Raw genomic sequence first — 18,499 nt, 5'->3', positions numbered from 1 at the left:
AATGGAAAGCTGAATATCTTGAAAACGATCGCTCCGTCGTTGCAGTCCGGACTGTAATTCCGATACGCTCATCGACGAAACAGCAACCGTTCGATCCGGTCGATCTAAATTTTCTTTTCTTCTCAAAGTTTCTCCGGGGGACAACCCGAGACTTGACATTCCACTGGACGATACTCCGCACGGATTATTATTTCGATACCGGTTTATCGCCCCTCGCGTGGTACTCGGAGGTAGTTTGAAATAAATACAAATAAGTTGAACGCAGCTACCCACGTAGCGAGGGTCGGTTAAAAAAGTAAAATTCCCTCGGAGGAATAATGCTTTGCATATCGAGGATCTTCGAAATTTACCGCCACGTGGCACGCTCGGGTTTCGAGGTAATCGCATGCGAATTGGCATGCACAGCTTCGTTTCCGTGTTACTTTCACCGCGGCGGTATAATCACGCCCTTGTCAATTAGCGTGCGCATGGCGGCGATTAATTCTGATAAAGACACGTTAATGTAACGCTTGGCAAAGAGATAATCGCTTGTTCGGAAATTGCACGATTTTATTATACACACATGCCCTCGTCCCGTCTCGGTTCGCTGTTGCGCGAATCGTTCCGAGTATTCCGTGCACCTTCTTCGAGCCTCGTTTTTATCGCGACTCTGTACGTGCCCAATGCGAAAGAAATTTCTACATTTTTTCACTTTCACCCTGGACGTCCTTTCACCGAGATTTCCGGCTCGAATTTCATCTAGGATCCTCGCGAAACGTCGTCGAATTTCACCGAACACGATGCAATTCTTCCGAGCTACTTTATCGCCGAAAGTTCGCGAAATTGCTATTTTTGGACAGAGTAGAATTTAACGTAGATCGTGAATTCCGAATCACTTTTACCAAATGTTGCAATTGTACGATTATGTGTAACAATTCAGTTTGTTACTTCGAGTAATTGAAAATATATTTCGATCTTTTACGCGGCATAAAAACATACCTACGATACAAAAGTTCCCATATTCGGTTCTTTCCATTCGCTGAAATTTCGAAAAGTATATTTTGCAAAAATTGGAGAGCTGTTACAATAGAAACTATACAAAAATTAATCGGAATGTTTTTCCAATCCCTCGATAAGCTTCTCAACGAGTCAAATTCCACATTCGTACGTTTCTTTAGCAAGTATCGACCATTTCTCAAAATTGTTCACCGTTTGCGAAATTTATTATAAAATTCAGATCAAAATATGCAGTTTATTACAAGAAGCAAAGATCTCGCGTCTCCAGTAATATAATAATTGTACATACAAGAATACACAACGTTGTTCAATAAATTTTGTCCCGTTCTCCATTGTAAAAGAATACTATGACACTTCGACTTTGAACAATTGTAAATATACAAACGAGTCGACGAATCTACGTAAAACGTCACACGTGTTCATCAAACGGTAGTATCGTCTTTAAAAAAATAATACAACGAACCTAACAACTCCATTTCTTACCAAACGACACATTATTGAGCAGCCGATTAAAATCCGGATAAAAAAATATACAATATACCTCGACATGAACAACCACAAACGTGCCCATCAACTTCAACCCAAACAGGAAAACCCAAAAAAAAAACTACCCAAACCTTTGACCATTCAACGAACTTCTCCACAAATATAACATAATTCGTCAACAGGATCCGTCGCGCGTTACCCAATTGTTGCACCGAAAGTATTATTCGGAGATTCTCGATAAATTCCATTAACCGTGCGGAGACTTTTGCACCGTAGTGTACAATGCAATGTTTCGCTCGAGCAGCGACGATCCAACGTTAATTGCGCCATTACCGCGGGAACTTGTCCAATACGGTGACGGATGTAATTTAATTTCAAGCGGATTCCACGCGGTGACCGTGCGCGTTAAATAATCCAGGCGCATTATAATCGCACCTGACGGTACGGGAACTCGCGCTAGGTGTCGGAGGCGGATGCAGTTTCGATAAATTTCAAGGGTCCTGGATAAAAATCGTAATCTACGATTAATTGGTACAAGGGAGGTCATCGGCTAATCTTCATTTTGCCGGACGAAGCCGGAAATTTAATTGAAAACTCGCGTCTAACGAGTTCCGCGATGCGGGTGGCATGTCCACCCACCTAGCAGTCTTCGCGCACGCATATTCAAGAGAGTGTTTGCGCATATTTCTCCGGGCTCCGGGGCCGAGCTTACGTCCGCCTGATCATACAATGTATGATAATCGATGATGCTGCACGACAGCTTACCGCCGGATGAACGCCGATTCATCATCCGGCCGCGCCGAACTAACGGCGAAGTTATACATAATTTCAATACCGCGGGGAATTTTTTCGCATAATTAATACTGATTAATCGCCGCGCCGCGTTTAATAATTGTCAATCATTTTACCATTGTGCCGCGCTGTCTTCGCCGTTTTCAAACCGCGTAAATAATTATCGAACGCTTCCTGCCGATCGTGACTGGGACAACTTTAACCTTAAAGCGGTCTTCCGTACGTTCGACCGTACCCTCGGGCTCTTTGGGTGAAAAGTTTGCGAAGATCTCGCGCTTTTGACTCGGTACGACTGGAAAGATGTGGATGTGGATGACTAAGGGTCAGACGGTTGTGTGACTATTTGCAATTGTGTCCATTGGGTCGGTTTGATTGTAGGAAAATTGTACGCAACGCGTTGTGAGTTTGTAGTGGTATTTATGTATCGGGTTGTTCGGAGAATGTATAATTTGATAAAATGTATGTACACTCTAACGAAATCGTGTTTCATTTTCACCAAAAAAGACAAAGTGACTTTTCGAACAATCTAATATTATGAGTTGAAGTAAATTTGACCTTGAAGTTTTCGGTGAGAAAGTATACGGATCTTGCGCTTTTAATTTTGCGAGATGAGAGAGAAATAGAAGTGGATAACCAAGAGGACACAATTGTGTCTATTGCAATAGTTTGGATTACAGAAAAATAATACAGAGAGTGTCCCAATCGTCGCCGGTCGATTTACTTTCCTTCCCGAATCGTTAGCGTCAAAGATCGTAGTACGTCTGAATAATTTTCACGCGTTCTTTCACCGTGTACTTTTTCACGATTAATTTCCCATCTATCTAGACGACATATGTCAAGTTTCGGGTTAATCGGTTCGGGGTTTTAAAAATAGCGCGAAATTCAAATTGACCGGTGATGATTGGGACACTCTGAATAACGCGTTGCGAGGCTAGAATGGTATTCAATGTATTGTGAGTTCGAGTAAATTTGACATTGAAGTTTTCGGTTCAATTGCATCCATTGTAATAGCTTGGATTATAGAAAAATTACAACTCGTTACTAAAACAATACATAATACATCATGTATCGAGATATGGAACCTCTGTTTTCAAATTTGCGATACATGCCAATTTTAAGAAACTTGACCACCCTACCACCTTTCTCGAGTCTCTTTCGCCCTTTTTCATAATTTATCATTCTTCAACGATTAAAACTACCAAAGACACCCTGGATATGCTCCCCTGTTCCCTCACTCCCTCGATCGTGCTCTGAACTTACAAAAGTCTCGTACACTCTTCTTTGCTCCATAGATCTCGACCGTACAATGCAAAGACCTCAAACAACTCCATTTTCAATCCTCTCGATGTTAGACTCGCGAAGTCAAGATTCGCGAACGTTTACCATCGATTACCAACCGACGCGATCCGTACACCCAACGTACTTCTCTTCGATACGTCTCGTTCTCGATTCCTCGCTTGCGTATAAATTACAACGATAATTACAACGTTCCACGACATCGTGAACTGGTCCCTGAAATCTTCGCGTTCCGCAAGCGTTCTGAAATTTCAAGAACCGGAGGATCGTGGTACCGAAATTCGAGCCAACGGTTCACCGACCCCTCGTACCGCATTGTCCTCGAATTCACGATCCTGTTCGTCCACCCCGCACGTATGTTAAAATTAATCGGGTACACGTTTTATTCGCCACCGTACGCGCACGAAGCAGCGCGTAACTCTCGACGTCTACTTATCTACCTTCCGACGGGTTGCGCCGTTCGATTGCTGCCAGCTAGGCACTAATGTCTGCCTATTATCCCTCAATTTGGCGGATTCGAAAAATCCACGGTACAAACTCTGCCCATAAATCGGCAGATTAACCCCAGCGTTTAACATTATCAATTACCCCCTGACTGTGCACCGCGGGGTCACGAAAGTGTCTGCGCGCGTACAGAGGCGAGAGGGGGACTCGTTGGCCGAGGAAGCGAGACGGAAACGAGTCGTCCGAGATTGAGGAGAAGGGACGATGGAGGGAGGGGGACACTGAAACGAATAGGAAGGCGAAACGCGGTGAGCCCGCGTTATTACTGGTAATGCTCGGCGTTAACCTCGCGTAGGCGAGGCGACGATGGAAGGAGAGCACCGCTTGCAACGGGGAAAACGTTTTGTACCGGAAGAACCGAGGCTAAGAACGAGACGGCGGGGAGAGGACGAAACGAAACTCCTACGGCACGAAGGAAGTCGGATAATCGCCCCGAGTAAACAGGTCATCGAGATGTAATAGTTTTCGACGAAAGCGTTCGATCGATACAAATTTTACTAGAATCAATCTGTACGAGATCAATTGTGTTCTGTGCTTTTCTTTTGGTATAAAAATCATTTTGATGTCGAGTAAACAGGACCCGGGTATATGAGAGTCTTTGTCGACAGCGTTTGATCGACGTAAATTTTAGAATAATTTTACAATAATCTTTCTTTTGGTATAAAAATAATTTTGAAATTTGAGTAAACAGGGCCTGGATATATAATAGTTTTCAACGAAAGCGTTCGATCGATGCAAATTTTACTAGAATCAATCTGTACGAGATCAGTTGTGTTCTGTGCTTTTCTTTTGGTATAAAAATCATTTTGATGTCGAGTAAACAGGACCCGGGTATATGAGAGTCTTCGTCGACAGCGTTTGATCGACGTAAATTTTACAATAATTTTACAATAATCTTTCTTTTGGTATAAAAATAATTTTGAAATTTGAGTTAACAGGGCCCGGATATATAATAGTTTCCAACGAAAGCGTTCGATCCAAGTAAATTTTACAATAATTAATCTGAACGCGATCAATTGTGTTTCGTGCTTTTCTTTTGGTATAATAATTTTGAAGCAAATTCGAAAGCAATCGATATCGTAAATACGGGAAATTATTGCACAGAGATTAATACATTACGTAATTGTGGAACACGAATAACAAAGATTACGCGAACTCGATAGTGGGATCGTTATTGAAGAAAATTACAGACAAGTTCGAGATTGATTCGTCATTTTATTGGTACATGGCCGTCGATCTACAGCGACAATTAAACAGTAGTTCTTCTATCGATTTCTCGACGACTATTGTCAAATAACGACTATTGTCGAATTATAATAGAAACGTTGTACACGAGAGCGACAAATGCAAAGATCTATCGTTAATATTTCAATGTTCGATGGTAACTTGCGATAAATATCATTTTTAACTGGTTGTTATCTCGATTCCCGAACAGTTTGCGATAAATATCGAGAGTGAGCAACGATCTATTTGCAGCTTGGACTATCGTTCGAATTGTATTGGCAATGGCGTACGTCGCGATACACGGTCCAATCGGACGCTCAATTGGCTCTATTCGACCGTTTGCCAAAAATCATCCGGTGGTTCGATTTTCTCTACTTCGACGGTTTCGCCAGTTTCGGGATTGGTCGTCGTGCATCCCTTCTTAGTGCATCCTATGAACCCAGCTTGGTGACAGTAGCACCAGTTGCATCCGTCGTAGTAACTTTTCCCAGCCACGCATCGCCTTCCTTCGGAATAACGAAAAGAGTGAATTAAAAACACGATGTCGTGTGTTCATTGGCATCGTTGATTTCCAAAAAACGTTCCGAATTACGGAACTTTCCACCGATGAAAAACTCACCAGACTCCTGACCAAGAGCGACCGAGCTCACGATGACGAGCAAGCAAAGGAAAACGAAAAATTTCGACGACATGTTTCTCGCGTCTGTTTACCAAAGCTACGATCGAACGACTGACTTTATATAGGTCGTGCATCCACACTTTTATCGTCGACGTATCCACGACCTCGTGCACTTTTCGATAAACAATTTGTTACTATACATTCAAATACGAGGAAATAATTATTTAAAAATAGAGCTGCAATCTGTTCAGAGGTAACAGTGTTTGTAACGCAGCTACTGGAGACTACAGTTTTTCTTTTTAGGAGGAAGGGGGTGAAACGATACCAGTAAAACAACAAACTCATTTTCATTCTACGAAACACGTGTGGTTGGCTGCTATTTAAGTGATCGATTATTTTTCGGTACTGAGATTTGTCGATGAAAAATAATTATTTAAAAATAGAGCTGCTAGAGGTGAAACGATACCAGTAGGAATGCACTTGTCCATTTCGACACGATAAAGTTACCGGTTGAATAACGATATACTTAGTTTTCGAGAGGGACACGTGTTAAAACCACGCGACGAACGAGTAGAAAAAATAAGTAAATGCTTTTCGATCGATCCAACGACGAAAAACTTGGAGAGAAAAATAATGTCACCGACACGCTTCTCGGGAGTTTTTTACGACCAAGTTACTTTATATAACGCATGTGCATCGATATTGTCACCCAGTCGATAACCTTTCCGCGCTTATCTCTGAGCATTGGTCGAACAAAGTTTTCATACGCTTCCATGTGCACCGAACCTTGCATCTTGACCTAGATCCTGTTGGGAAAACACGCAAAGAAAATTCACGAGAGGTTCTTCGAGAAAATCGACAAATATTTGCGAGTATCAACAATGATGTAACGTTCTCTTTTTTTTCATCTGTGTTGCTGTTTTCTACTAGGTGGTGAAAATACAAAAATCAACGCAAGTGGAAATAACGAATAACGGGCGGACAGATTAACGGAGCACTCGCGGGCCCGGAGAATTTTTAAAATCGATTTTTTAAAAACCAAAGCCTCGTACGGACAAATTTTATTCCAGATAAAATCTATTCTAAATTTTATTCTTAGTAATAATCTATTATCGGTTCGATTCTAATTCGCTCGTAAATCACCCTTAATGTCGTATTTGCGATCAAGGTGCTAAAAATTAATTATCACTAGTACTCGGTACTCAAACATTACTCTGGATAGATGATCCACGATATCGACAAGTGGATCAAAATTCGGTTCTTTTCAAATACATATAAATATTCGATCTTACAACGCAGATCGAGTAACTTTTCCAAATTCTCCAAATCCACAACATTCGATCGTTCAGATACTTGAACAAACTTTACTCGTGCACCGTTCTTTTCAAATACTGATCTTACAACGCAGATCGAACAAATTTTCCAAATCTACAACATTCGATTGTTCAGATACTGGAACAAACTTTACTCGTGCACCATTCTTTTCAAATACTGATCTTACAACGCAGATCGAGTAAATTTTCCAAATTCTCCGAATCTACAACATTCGATAGTTCAGATACTTGAACAAACTTCACTCGTGCACCGTTCTTTACAAAAACTGATCTTACAAAGCACCGAGTAAATTTTCCAAATTCTCCGAATCTACAACATTCGATCGTTTAGATATTTTAACAAACTTCACTCGTGCACCGTTCTTTACAAATACTCGATCCCGCGACGCACCGAGCAACTTTTCCAAATTTCCCAAATTTTTTAAATTCTCCGAATCTCCAGCCAAAAGTTACCTCCCCCCAATGGATGATCCACGTATACAAGTGTATAAAAATTGTATGGTACGTATACCTCGGTTCTCTCGGACGTTAAATCGGCTTGTTACTCCCACTGGGACGTCCATCTTGTCCGAGTGGGGGACCGTGAACAAGGAAGAGGAGCCACCGGGGTCAAAGAGTTGGACGAGCGCTGTCAGGGCGTTCTAAGTTCTGACGACTCCGTGGTCCATTAGATACCGAGGATCATAGGTCTCAACCAGAACCGCGGGTTCTAGTTAATGGCCCTAACGAGACGTCCTGGACGAGAGACAGAAAGACTTCGAGGGGGGAGGGCAGGGAAGTGTCCGAAGCGGAGGCTAATTAAGCGAAGCCGCCCGGCGGAGCCGACGCACGGAAATTACAGTTAATAATACCGCGAGAGCAGCCTAGAACGCGTCCCGGGCCCCGACCGACTGTATTCATAATGATTCCTCGATACGATTGGACGACGATCGAACCGGCCGTGAGTCGCCCGGAGATTTCCCCATAGCGATAAGAACGACGAACGCCATGCCTTCGGCTCCTCCCTCGTAACCCCCCTTCGAGATGCGTATCGGTAATCGCGAGCTTTTACATTGAAATTTTCATCGCGTAACCGCGACTCGGAAAACGTTCCTGGAACGCGAGACGCGTATGATTATCGTTATTGCCCTCGTGCGACGACCGTGAAACTCTTTCGGGCAGGGAACGCGCGAGCGAGCGAGCGAGCGAACGTTCCGTTCTGCCCCGAGTGTTACGCGATTACAGTGATCAGCATGGTTATTACGAAAACGAGGTCCCGAAACTTTTCGACGAAACCGATCGATCGATCGAGAAACGACGCTCGATCGAGCCGCTCGCGGCGTGCGCGCGATGTCAAATCGAGTATTTACGACCCGATTCGAATTCAATTAACCTAACGGGGACGGACCGTTTTTTTTCTTTTTTTTTCTTCGTAGGAACCGGCCTTAGGAACGCGCGTTTAAGCAACGATGGCCCGGGGTCACGAATTTTTGGCTCTATTCGAGATTTTAGGGTATTTCGCTGCTCGAAATTGACCGAGAATTATTTTGCGGGAGTTCGAAGCGAGCGGAGCGGGTCGTGAGGATTGTTCGCGAAACGAGAGGTTGTGGAACTATCTATCGAGGGTATATCGAACGAGGAATATCGTATTTATTTCACGAATCTCTTCGATTTAGATTACTAATTTTTGTAAATTATTTGCGGATTCAATTTTTAGAAAATGGGAAGGAATATTTAACGAGTAAATTCTCGAAGAATTTCGTTTAGGAAATGCCACGATACGAGAACCCGACTTGAAAGTACTGTTACAAATTCTTAAATACAATTTTCCACGAAAGAAAATAGTTACTCAACGAAAAGACCATTTTTGGAAACGTTGCAACGTAATATAAATACTCGATCCGAAACAATCGATGGTTGCAAATTCTTAAAGCTAATTTCTTCCGGAATAGAACAATTATCCAACGAAAAGATGATTACAATCTGATACAAAAAAAAAAAACGATCTAAAGTTTCTCTTCGGAACGTGTGAGAATAATTCCAGCACGGGTCACCTTCGACCCAAGGCGTGGGAGGGTTTGGACACCGAGCCCTTCCGCGATTCGTCAAAACCCACGAAGCAAGGGCGCGGTTCGTTCTCCGACCATGAGTCTTCGGATCGCGATTCTAGCGGCGCGCGACCAGCCAGCCACAATAGTCGTTTGCATAAATCTCTCTCTTGATTCACGAGGAACCGGGTGACTCGCGTGCGTACATGCGTGCGTGCGTGCGTGCGTGCGTGCGTGCGTTGTCTTACGCAATGTTTCGTGTTGTTCCATGTGCTGCACGCCGTGTCCCCCGCCGAAATCGATTACCTCTTAATCCCGTTATTTTGCGCGTGTTCCAGAGAGACGGGAGGAAAGATACGCGATCCTTACTCGTGTAAGCTCGCGGGGGCGTGGGGGGCGTGGGGGGCCGAGGGGTGTTCGTGTCGTTTAAATCGAGGGACTCGGGAGTTTCGAGACACTCGGTATTACGTACTTTGTCGTACAAACTTTTCATTTTCCTTCGAGCATTCACACCGACAGGTTGATCGTTAAATATTTCCCCTTGGTACTTCGTCGTAATTTCCTCGCATCCGATATTCGATACCTGGTGATCTTTCACGATTTTGAAAAGTTTGCAAGTATTAGGAATGAAAATTAATTCCAGCCGCTGGAATTAATCAAATAGTACGCGAACGACACTCTGGTTGAGCTTAGAGCGTTTTTTCGATTGTGCATTTAAGATTTTTTGTTGAAAATGATACGTTTAAGATTTTTTGTTGAAAAAGATACATTTAAGATTTTTCGTTAAAAAAGATCCTGAATGTGGGGAACACTTTTTTTATCTTTACAATGGAACGTCTACTATAGTAGTTTTGATTATATAGAAATAGTGTACTCTTTTGTTGAAAAAGCTTCTGAATGTGGGGACTGTCTATTATAGTAGTTTTGATTGTATAAAAATAGTGTGTTCTTTTGTTGAAAAAGCTCCTAAATCTGGAGAATACTTTTCTTATCTTTAAATGGAACGTCTATTACAGTAGTTTTGATTACATAAAAATAGTGTATTCCGAAGATGCGATGGGTCGAAGCAGACCCGAAGAACACACTTGCGTTAAACGGTACACGTGCATACCGATTCCAAAGAAGAAACATGTAGTCACTTGCCTACCCTCGTATATCGAGACCATCCTTTCTTTTAAAAATAAATTAACGTTGCATCGATTGCTCGGGTATTAACGCCGAAAATGTTCAAACATTGTTACACCACTCAACGATCTTCGTTTCGTTAATGAATATAAACAAGTCGTGGCTCTTCTACCATTCTATCCCCTTATTTCGTTATCGTTTTCAACGTTGCATCCTAACGTTCCATTCCGTACGATCCAGTTCAATAAACGTACATCAGCGTTGTTTCACCGCGCTTGTTTCCAACGCGGTGGGCGGAGGAAAACTTCCAGCGCGAAGAAAAAAGTATCGCGTAGAAAAACGATTACGGACACTACGGGAGCGTGGACTACCGCGGTTGGTTAGCGCTCGATCGCGAGCGATTCGTGGGAGAGGATCTTCTCTTCCCGGCGAGCCGGAACAAATTGCGAGTAACGATACCACGGCGATTTCGTGTATCTCGAAATTACGCGGCACTAATTACGAGCGTTTACTGGCAAACGAGCCATTACCACGTAACGAGGTAAGCCTGGAAATTACAATTTTACATCGATTACGGACCGATCGAGGCGGTGACTTCGATAATCGAGCGAAAGACGCGCAGATGGAACGAGCTTGGCCAAAAGTTAAACCACCGTCTCGAGGCTCACCGCCTCTTCTAATACCGTCTACGGCCCCGATCGATCGCGAATCTATTGACTGCGTCCGCGTATTAATTAGCGATAGTAATGTCACGGACATTTAACATGCTTGTCGGCCATGGGTCGCGGGAAGTGCAACGAAGTGCACCGCGGTACCACGGGGTCGAAGGTCCTCGAAAAATGTGTTCAGCGATACAAGTTGTATACGACTGTAGCAAGTGACGAGGATTCGTAGAAGTCTCCCACCACTCGTCTTTACGGGAAGATTCGTACTTTGCCGAGCGACGACCTCGGCTTTGGGATTCTGAGTACGATGGATCGTATTTTTAACTTAAAAATTCGTCGAAGGTGAAACGAGTATAAATTCAAGGGGATGAAATCGTGTTATAGAATTTTTGTTGTATCAGGTTTAAGACGTCTGGTATAGCGAGGCAAATTTCTCTATCGCGCGCGAAACTCCTCCCACTGGTCACGCGATTGGTAATGGGAGTGGTCGAGTAAGATAACGCAGGGACCGCCACTTTTCTTTACAGGGAAGAATCTTAGCTTCGTTCTTCTAAGTGACGATACTAGTTTTGGGATTCTGAGTGCGATGAACTATATTTTTAACTTAAAAATGTATTAAAGATGAAACCTGTATAAATTGGAGGGGATAAAATCGTGTTATACGATTCTTTTGGTATTGGGTTTGAGATGTCTAGTACAGTAGAGTAAATATAGAGAGTAGGGGCTCTCGGGCGCGAAGCTCCTCCCAACCAATTATTTCCCCGACCCAGCTATACTTTCTAAACGATTAACCACGCCCTCCAGTTTCCAATATCTTTTTCTTTTCTCCATTACGAAGAAATATATACCATCGATCACGGTTTCTCTCACGTGGATACTCGCAGAACTGGATAGTCTTTCGGGAAGCTTAACCTCGAGATTAATACTCCTCGGAGTCCCCTAACAAGATCCTCGTACACCTGTAAAATATTTGTTTCCACTTCGCAACATTTTCTACGAAAAATACATGACACGCAAACACTATTCTCACCCAAATATTCGAACACGCGCGAAATACTGTAGCGATCAATGTCGGAGGAAAGAACGATTCGGAACTCGGTTTCGAAGAGTGGGGGAAGATAGGGCGGTGACGTAGCTTCCGTTGCTCCGCCCCTCGCGTCCGGAGCACCTCTCGCCGATCTTCGATCTCGCTCGATCCTTTCCCTCGTTCCTCGGTACCGAGTTTCAGCGATATTTTCCAACAACATTGATCCCGGTACACCTTTCGATGAACGTCGCGACGCTGGAAAGCACTCGCCTCGAAGCATCGCAATTTTTCGCGGGCTCTCTCGCCGCCACGTGAAACTTTATCGAACTTTCGTGTCAATTTTCTGAAACCTTGAGAACCATCGGTGCTCGCCATCGGACTAACTCGGTTCATAACGGGAGATTTACGACAAGTTTGCACCGGGATCGAGGCAGGTCGAGGCTCGTTTAAATAACACGCGTTGGAAAAATACGCGGCTCGACAACGGTCGGCTCGTTATTCGTTTCGATCGGTTCACGGTACAGCTTGATCCTCCCATTGGAAATGGTAGCGTTTACGGAGAACCGTATACGTCGCGTCCACTGTCGCGCGAAATATATATTAAATTAACAAGCGGCTCTAACGAGGGTCCTTTCCGCGCCGGTCTCTCTCGCGATGCATCGAATTTACACGCGTGTGCATCCGTTCGCGCACCGACGGGATTAACGATTCCTCGAATGTTTATCCATCGACTACGCAGACCACGACAACGCTCACGGTCACGTGTACGCGCTCGCGAGCTGGTAAACGCCACCGCGGCGACCGCGATGCTTAAATAATATTCTCGTTAACCGGTCAATTAATATTCACGCGGTGGCGCCGCGATGCTCAAATAATGTTCTCGTTAACCGGTCGATTAATATTCCGGGTGTGTTCCTTTTTCTGCTTTCAGTGACACCGCCATTGCCGGCGATAGGCGAAACAGCGTGGGAGAGAGATCACGAGCGAGATCGGGAGAGACACCGGGAACGTGAACGCGAGAGGGTGCGCGAAAGGAGTACGGAGAACGAGCGCAGGGAACGACAACAGGAGAGAGAATCGGGGATCAGGGAGAGGGAGCCACGGGACCGGGAGAAGGAACGAGATCGCGAGAGGGAGAGACAGAGGGACAGGGAAAGGGACAGAGACGTGTCGGTCTGCGTGATGGAACCGCTCGACCCTGTCTTCGTCTCCTCCTCGGCGGCCCTCCTCGCGTTGCAGAGGATAAAGGAAACGTCCCTGTGAGTACCAATCTTATCCGGAGTGGTTCAGCCACCTGGTCGATTTTAAACACGTTTGCGAGACCGATGCGCCAGATCGATCGATTTTAGTGGGTAATGTTTTTTAGATTTCATTTTTCTTTTTTTATTTTTGAGTACCAACGGAATCGTTTGGCGATAGTTGGATCTGTTTCGAGATGAAATTCTACCGAGTTGGGGGAAGAGTTCATTTCTTGGAACGATAGTTTTTTTTTTTTTTTTGGTCGGAGAAGCATTTGTAAGTTCGAAATTTTTCCGATTTTACGAATTGTCCTTCGGAGGTAATTGAACCCCTTTTTGCGATGGAAATTTTATTAGTGTTATTTATTATTTAGTTACAAACGGACCGAAGCTCTTTGTATAAAATGTAGCGATTGTCTTTTAAAGGTGTTTAATTTAGTTAAAGAAGAGATTAAGAATTTGGTATGGCAGTTTGTGGAATTGATTTTGAGTCTGAGTTAAGATTCGAAGGAAATTTATATTGCGCGAAAACTGCTTTCACGGTTAAGAAACCGTGTTTCGAAGGTATCCGTTTAATACGTTCGGACACTTTCCCTCGCATGATATAATCTAATCATCGCGGTGCTCGAAGAACTGGTCGAAGACTTACTTTTACATAACAGATGATTTCAAACGGCTCGGATTTATAACCGAACGATCCCAGCGAAATCGTCGAAGACATGTACAGAGCGTTGAATCAAAGTTAAACTCTAAAATAATAAATCCGGACGCGATGATAAATTGTATTTTAAAGTACGGTACTCCTCGGGTGTAACAACAATCTTGAAATAAATTCGAAACGTGCGCGATATCGAAAGTGTGGAAAATGATCGCAACGTGGCCAATATATTGCGTAATTGTGAAAACGAATAAGAAAGATTAAACATGCGCGAACTCGATGATCGGTAATGTAAACATTATTAGAGAAACTTACAGACAAGTTCAAGATTGATTAGTCATTTTATGGGTACACGAGACGACTTTTCGATCGATCTCTCGACGACGATAAATTCGCACAAACGTACATTATAATACAAACGCTGTGAGTAAGAGCGACGAATGGAAAAATCTATCGCTTAAATTTCAACGTTCGTTTCAAAATCATTCTTAACTAGTCTCGATTCTCGAACAGTTTCTGCGCAAAGTGTGCAAAGGATTCTTGTGTACTACCAAATGATACACGAACACAAGAGCCGCGTTTATCGTCGACTTACGATCAATCGAAAACAACGATATATTTGCAACTCAGACCATCGTTCCAGTTATGTTCGGAGTGGTGTGCGTTCCGATACTACGTTTCAATCAGATGCTCAATTATCTCTGTTCATGGTTTTCCGTTATGTAATCAAGGTCGGTTGGCAGACAGCGTTTTACAGTGCACAATGGGATTCCCAAATCTCCACAGCGGCATCGGTTGCATTTCTTGTAAAACGTTTCTCCTGGCGTACATTTCTTTTCGTCTGAATAACAAAAACAGTGAATTAGAAACGAGCTGACCGATATCGTTGATCTTTAAGAAACACACCGTATCACGGAATTGGTTAACGATTTTTTGCCAATAGAAAACTCACCAGTCTTCTGACCGAAAACGACCGAACTTACAACGACGAGCAAGCAAAGTAAAGCGAAAAATTTCGACGACATGTTTCTCGCGTTTGACCACTAACCCTGTGATTGAACAATTTTATATAGGTCGACAGACTTTGTATAAATCGTCCGTACAAACTTTTATAATCGGCGTATCGATGACCTTCTGCACCTTTCGGTAAACAATTTATCCAGAGAAATATTACCATGCATACGCGTAACGTTGAGTTGACAGATTGTTAATTTTTCTCGGTGTGTTACAACAAACTCATTTCCATTCTACGAAACACGTGTGGTTGGCTGTTATTCACGTGATCGATTATTTTTCGGTACTGACGTTTGTCGATGAAAAATAATTATTTAAAAATAGAGCTGCTAACGGTGAAACTGCCAGTAGGAATGCATTTGTCTATTTCGTTACGATGAAGTTACCAGTTGAATAACGATATACTTAGTTCACGAAAGGGACACGTGTTAAAACTACGCGACAAACGAGTAGAAAAAATAAATAAATGCTTTTTTATCGAGGCTGATCGATCCAACGACGAAAAACTTCGAGAGAAAATAACATCACCGATATACTTCCGGGGAGTTTTTTTTATGATAAACTAACTTTATATAACGTATGTGCATCGATATTTTCACCCAGTCGATAACCTTTCCTCGTTTATCTCTAAGCACTTTTCAAACGAAGCTTTCGTAGACTTCTACGTGCATCTCGTATCTCGACCACTATTCGTTTTCCCGATAAATAATCAATATCCGACAAAATCCTCTCTCGAGATTTCCTTTCGAGAAATGTCCAGATAGAAAGTAATACTTCGACTACGAAGAAAGTTCGCGCGAAGATTTCCGAGAAATCAACATTGAAAATTCCTGATCGACCGATGTTCCTTACTTCGTGTACTTCTCTCACTATTTCTAACTATTACCAGTGATACAATATCTGTCACTATTTGTAACTACTAACATCTATACAATATTATCTATTTTCGTCTATGTTACGATCTTTTGAAAGTTGGTAAAAATTCAGTGAAATCATCGCAAGTAGAAATAAGCAATAACAGGCAGACTCGGGATTCGATGATAATTTTTCCCTCGCGCGTAAATCGTCTTTGATGTCACATTTGCGACGAAGTTGCCAAATAATTAGTCATCGAGTTATCTATGATAGTTGGTACTCTGTACAATATTACAATATTAAAATACACACTCGCGCGTAAATCGTCTTTGATGTCACATTTACAACGAAGTTGCCAAATAATTAGTCATCGAGTTATCTATTATAGTTGGTACTCTGTACAATATTACAATATTAAAATACACACTCGCGCGTAAATTGTCTTTGATGTCACATTTACAACAAAGTTTCCAAATAATTAGTCATCGAGTTATCTATGATCGTTGGTACAATATTACAATATTAGAATACACACTCGCGCGTAAATCGTCTTTGATGTCACATTTACGACAAAGTTTCCAAATAATTAATCATCGAGTTATCTATGATAACTCTGAGATCTATGATTTCAACTCAGAGTTGGTACTCTGTACAATGTTACAATATTAGAATACACACGATCCAGCAGTTTCGCGTTATTTCGACATCGAGATCGGTATTCAGAACGGAGAACAGTCCTACGTACTTGAAGGCAACGTGGCTGGTGAACCTTTGCCCGGTTTGGTTGATCGACGCCAATAATGGCACCTTCGGATCGTTCGTGTCCGTAGATCGCGCGTACCGTGAAATCGTCACCACCTCCGTGGATCGAGGTCCGTCTTCTCGTGTCCCAATGCCGTTAACCGATAGTTATACTTCGCGTTTCGCATAAATCTCGGCACGTTCGTTGCCCGTAACCGTCCCGATGTACGTGCAACGCTGACGACTTCCACGTACAGAGAGAGAGGGGTGTGGGGGGGCACGCACGTGCACACGCACCCGATGTACATTGGTACCCGCATGTCAGGGCCCCCCCGCGGAGGAACTGCCGCGAGCTTGCGGCAATACTTCACGACAAATGTACTTTCCAGTTCCTTCTTCGCCTTTCCAACGAGCTGCGCGCTTACGACTTCCATTTTGAAACAATGATCCATTCGGGGATACGCACCACGGTGGATGTTTAGATGCCGGGAGACTCTTCCACGTTATTGTCGAGAAATATCCGAAGATACCTGTTCACGCTCGCGACGAAACCACTTCGATCACGTTCCATTGCATCCAGTGGATTGTAATCGCATTCGTGATTAGCTTAGCTTTCATTTGGATTTCTTTTCGTACGGAATACGAGTGCACGGTCTTGTAAATCGATTTACGGAAGTGTCACTGTTGATTGGATAACGTTTTGAAAAATATTACTGGTAGTTGTTATGTTTGTGATCAAGATTTCAATATTATGGTAACTCGCTGCAGCTTCGAACCGAAGAAGCCGATAGAGGGGTGCGTGATATTTTATACAAATTCGATACGTCGGAAGACATTGTTTTACGCTCGCCTTCAACCGATACTTGGGTAGAAGATATTGTTTTATTTTATGCGATCCACTAGGGGGGAATCTTGTGCATCTACAAATCTTGAACCGAGATCTTGTATTTTATATCGGGCGCTAACCATCGGGTCGTATTTCTTCGACCCGAAGAAGCCAATAGAAAGGTACGTAATATTCGATAAATTGAAATACATTCTTTCGCATTCACAAGCGGATTCTCCGCTCGATCCGCAGAAAATATTATTTATCTAGTATCCGCTGTCATCTGTTGCATACTTGTTCGACTCGAAGAAACCGATAGAAAGGTGTATAATGTTCTATACAAATTCCATAAATTGAAATACATTCTTTCACGTTGTGTTTACTCGATTGACCCGCCGAGAATGTTATTTTACCGTATATCCGTATCGTATTGAATCCACCTCGTTCACGATTGATTACCTAAACACCGACATTCCTTCCATACAGAAAGCACGTCGACTCTCCCCGTCGTTACTTTCCTTCATAAAATCAAAGTAATTATTGGATTCTTCGGAAAGTCATTTCATTTTTCTTTTTTTTGGTGAAAATGAAACACGATTTTCTTTAGAGCGTATCAACATTTGATCAAATTATATATTCTCCATTTTGGAAAACAAAATCACTTTCCGAACAACCCGATATAATCGTCAACCACTAACTCGGAACTTTTGTGTCATTTCTTCCCTGTCCTTGTACCTCCTAAAACTTTGAACACCCTCAAGGATTCACGAATGGACAAAAATCCTTAAACTTCTTTCCCCAAATCGTCCATTTTCCTATGCAGAGACCAGTATCCATTACCACCCGACTCTCTCCACGATTTTAAACGCAGACACCCGATCGTTCGTCCAATTTCATCCGAGACACCCTGTACGTTCTCGGAATCGAACCGCAAGATACGCGCACGGTTCGCCCGTGAGAGGATCGGAAAATCGCCAAGAGAAAGAGGAGGGAGGGGTTGGGTGAACGAGGGTTGCGTTTCTTCGTCGAGCCGCGCGCAGATCGAGATAGGAGCGAGTCGGATTATCGCGAG

General features: G+C 43.0%; 3 protein-coding genes across 9 annotated transcripts in view; 1 reads left to right on the top strand and 2 right to left on the bottom strand.

Annotated features, from left to right (window-relative positions):
* The window catches only part of LOC143145006 (uncharacterized), a 643,697-nt gene that overhangs the window by 585,032 nt on the left and 40,166 nt on the right, over positions 1-18,499 (top strand). For both annotated transcript variants that reach the window (XR_012991574.1, XM_076307961.1), the window contains exon 5: positions 13,027-13,354. Coding sequence is in view for 1 of the 2 variants with exons in the window: in XM_076307961.1 (XP_076164076.1) it covers positions 13,027-13,354 (328 nt within the window). In the remaining variant the exon portion in view is untranslated. The remainder of the gene's footprint in view (positions 1-13,026; positions 13,355-18,499) is intronic.
* LOC143145009 (serine protease inhibitor 3-like) lies at positions 5,270-6,075 on the bottom strand. Its single transcript, XM_076307966.1, has 2 exons — positions 5,918-6,075; positions 5,270-5,804 (listed from the first exon to the last, which is right to left on the bottom strand). The coding sequence occupies exons 1-2, from the start codon at positions 5,988-5,990 to the stop codon at positions 5,626-5,628; spliced, it is 252 nt and encodes an 83-aa protein (XP_076164081.1). The 5' UTR covers positions 5,991-6,075; the 3' UTR covers positions 5,270-5,625.
* Positions 6,228-16,827, bottom strand: LOC143145007 (uncharacterized). Of its 6 annotated transcripts, XR_012991575.1 has the most exons (4): positions 14,944-15,083; positions 12,099-14,832; positions 7,763-12,027; positions 6,228-6,723 (listed from the first exon to the last, which is right to left on the bottom strand). XR_012991575.1 is itself a non-coding variant. In XM_076307963.1 (3 exons), the coding sequence occupies exons 2-3, from the start codon at positions 12,486-12,488 to the stop codon at positions 11,935-11,937; spliced, it is 483 nt and encodes a 160-aa protein (XP_076164078.1). In that variant the 5' UTR covers positions 12,489-14,832; positions 16,606-16,827; the 3' UTR covers positions 6,961-11,934. The 6 variants fall into 6 exon arrangements, 3 of the variants coding, with proteins under 3 accessions (XP_076164078.1, XP_076164077.1, XP_076164079.1); XR_012991577.1 differs by lacking the exon at positions 6,228-6,723 and having other exon boundaries at positions 6,961-12,027; positions 14,624-14,832; positions 14,944-15,084; XR_012991576.1 differs by lacking the exon at positions 6,228-6,723 and having other exon boundaries at positions 6,961-12,027; positions 14,624-14,832; positions 14,898-15,053.

This window comes from Ptiloglossa arizonensis, chromosome 3 (genome assembly GCF_051014685.1).
Source record: "Ptiloglossa arizonensis isolate GNS036 chromosome 3, iyPtiAriz1_principal, whole genome shotgun sequence".
NCBI classification, from domain to species: Eukaryota; Metazoa; Arthropoda; class Insecta; order Hymenoptera; family Colletidae; genus Ptiloglossa; species Ptiloglossa arizonensis.
The sequence above is the reverse complement of the archived record's forward strand: the minus strand, read 5'-3'. Positions and strand labels throughout refer to the sequence as shown.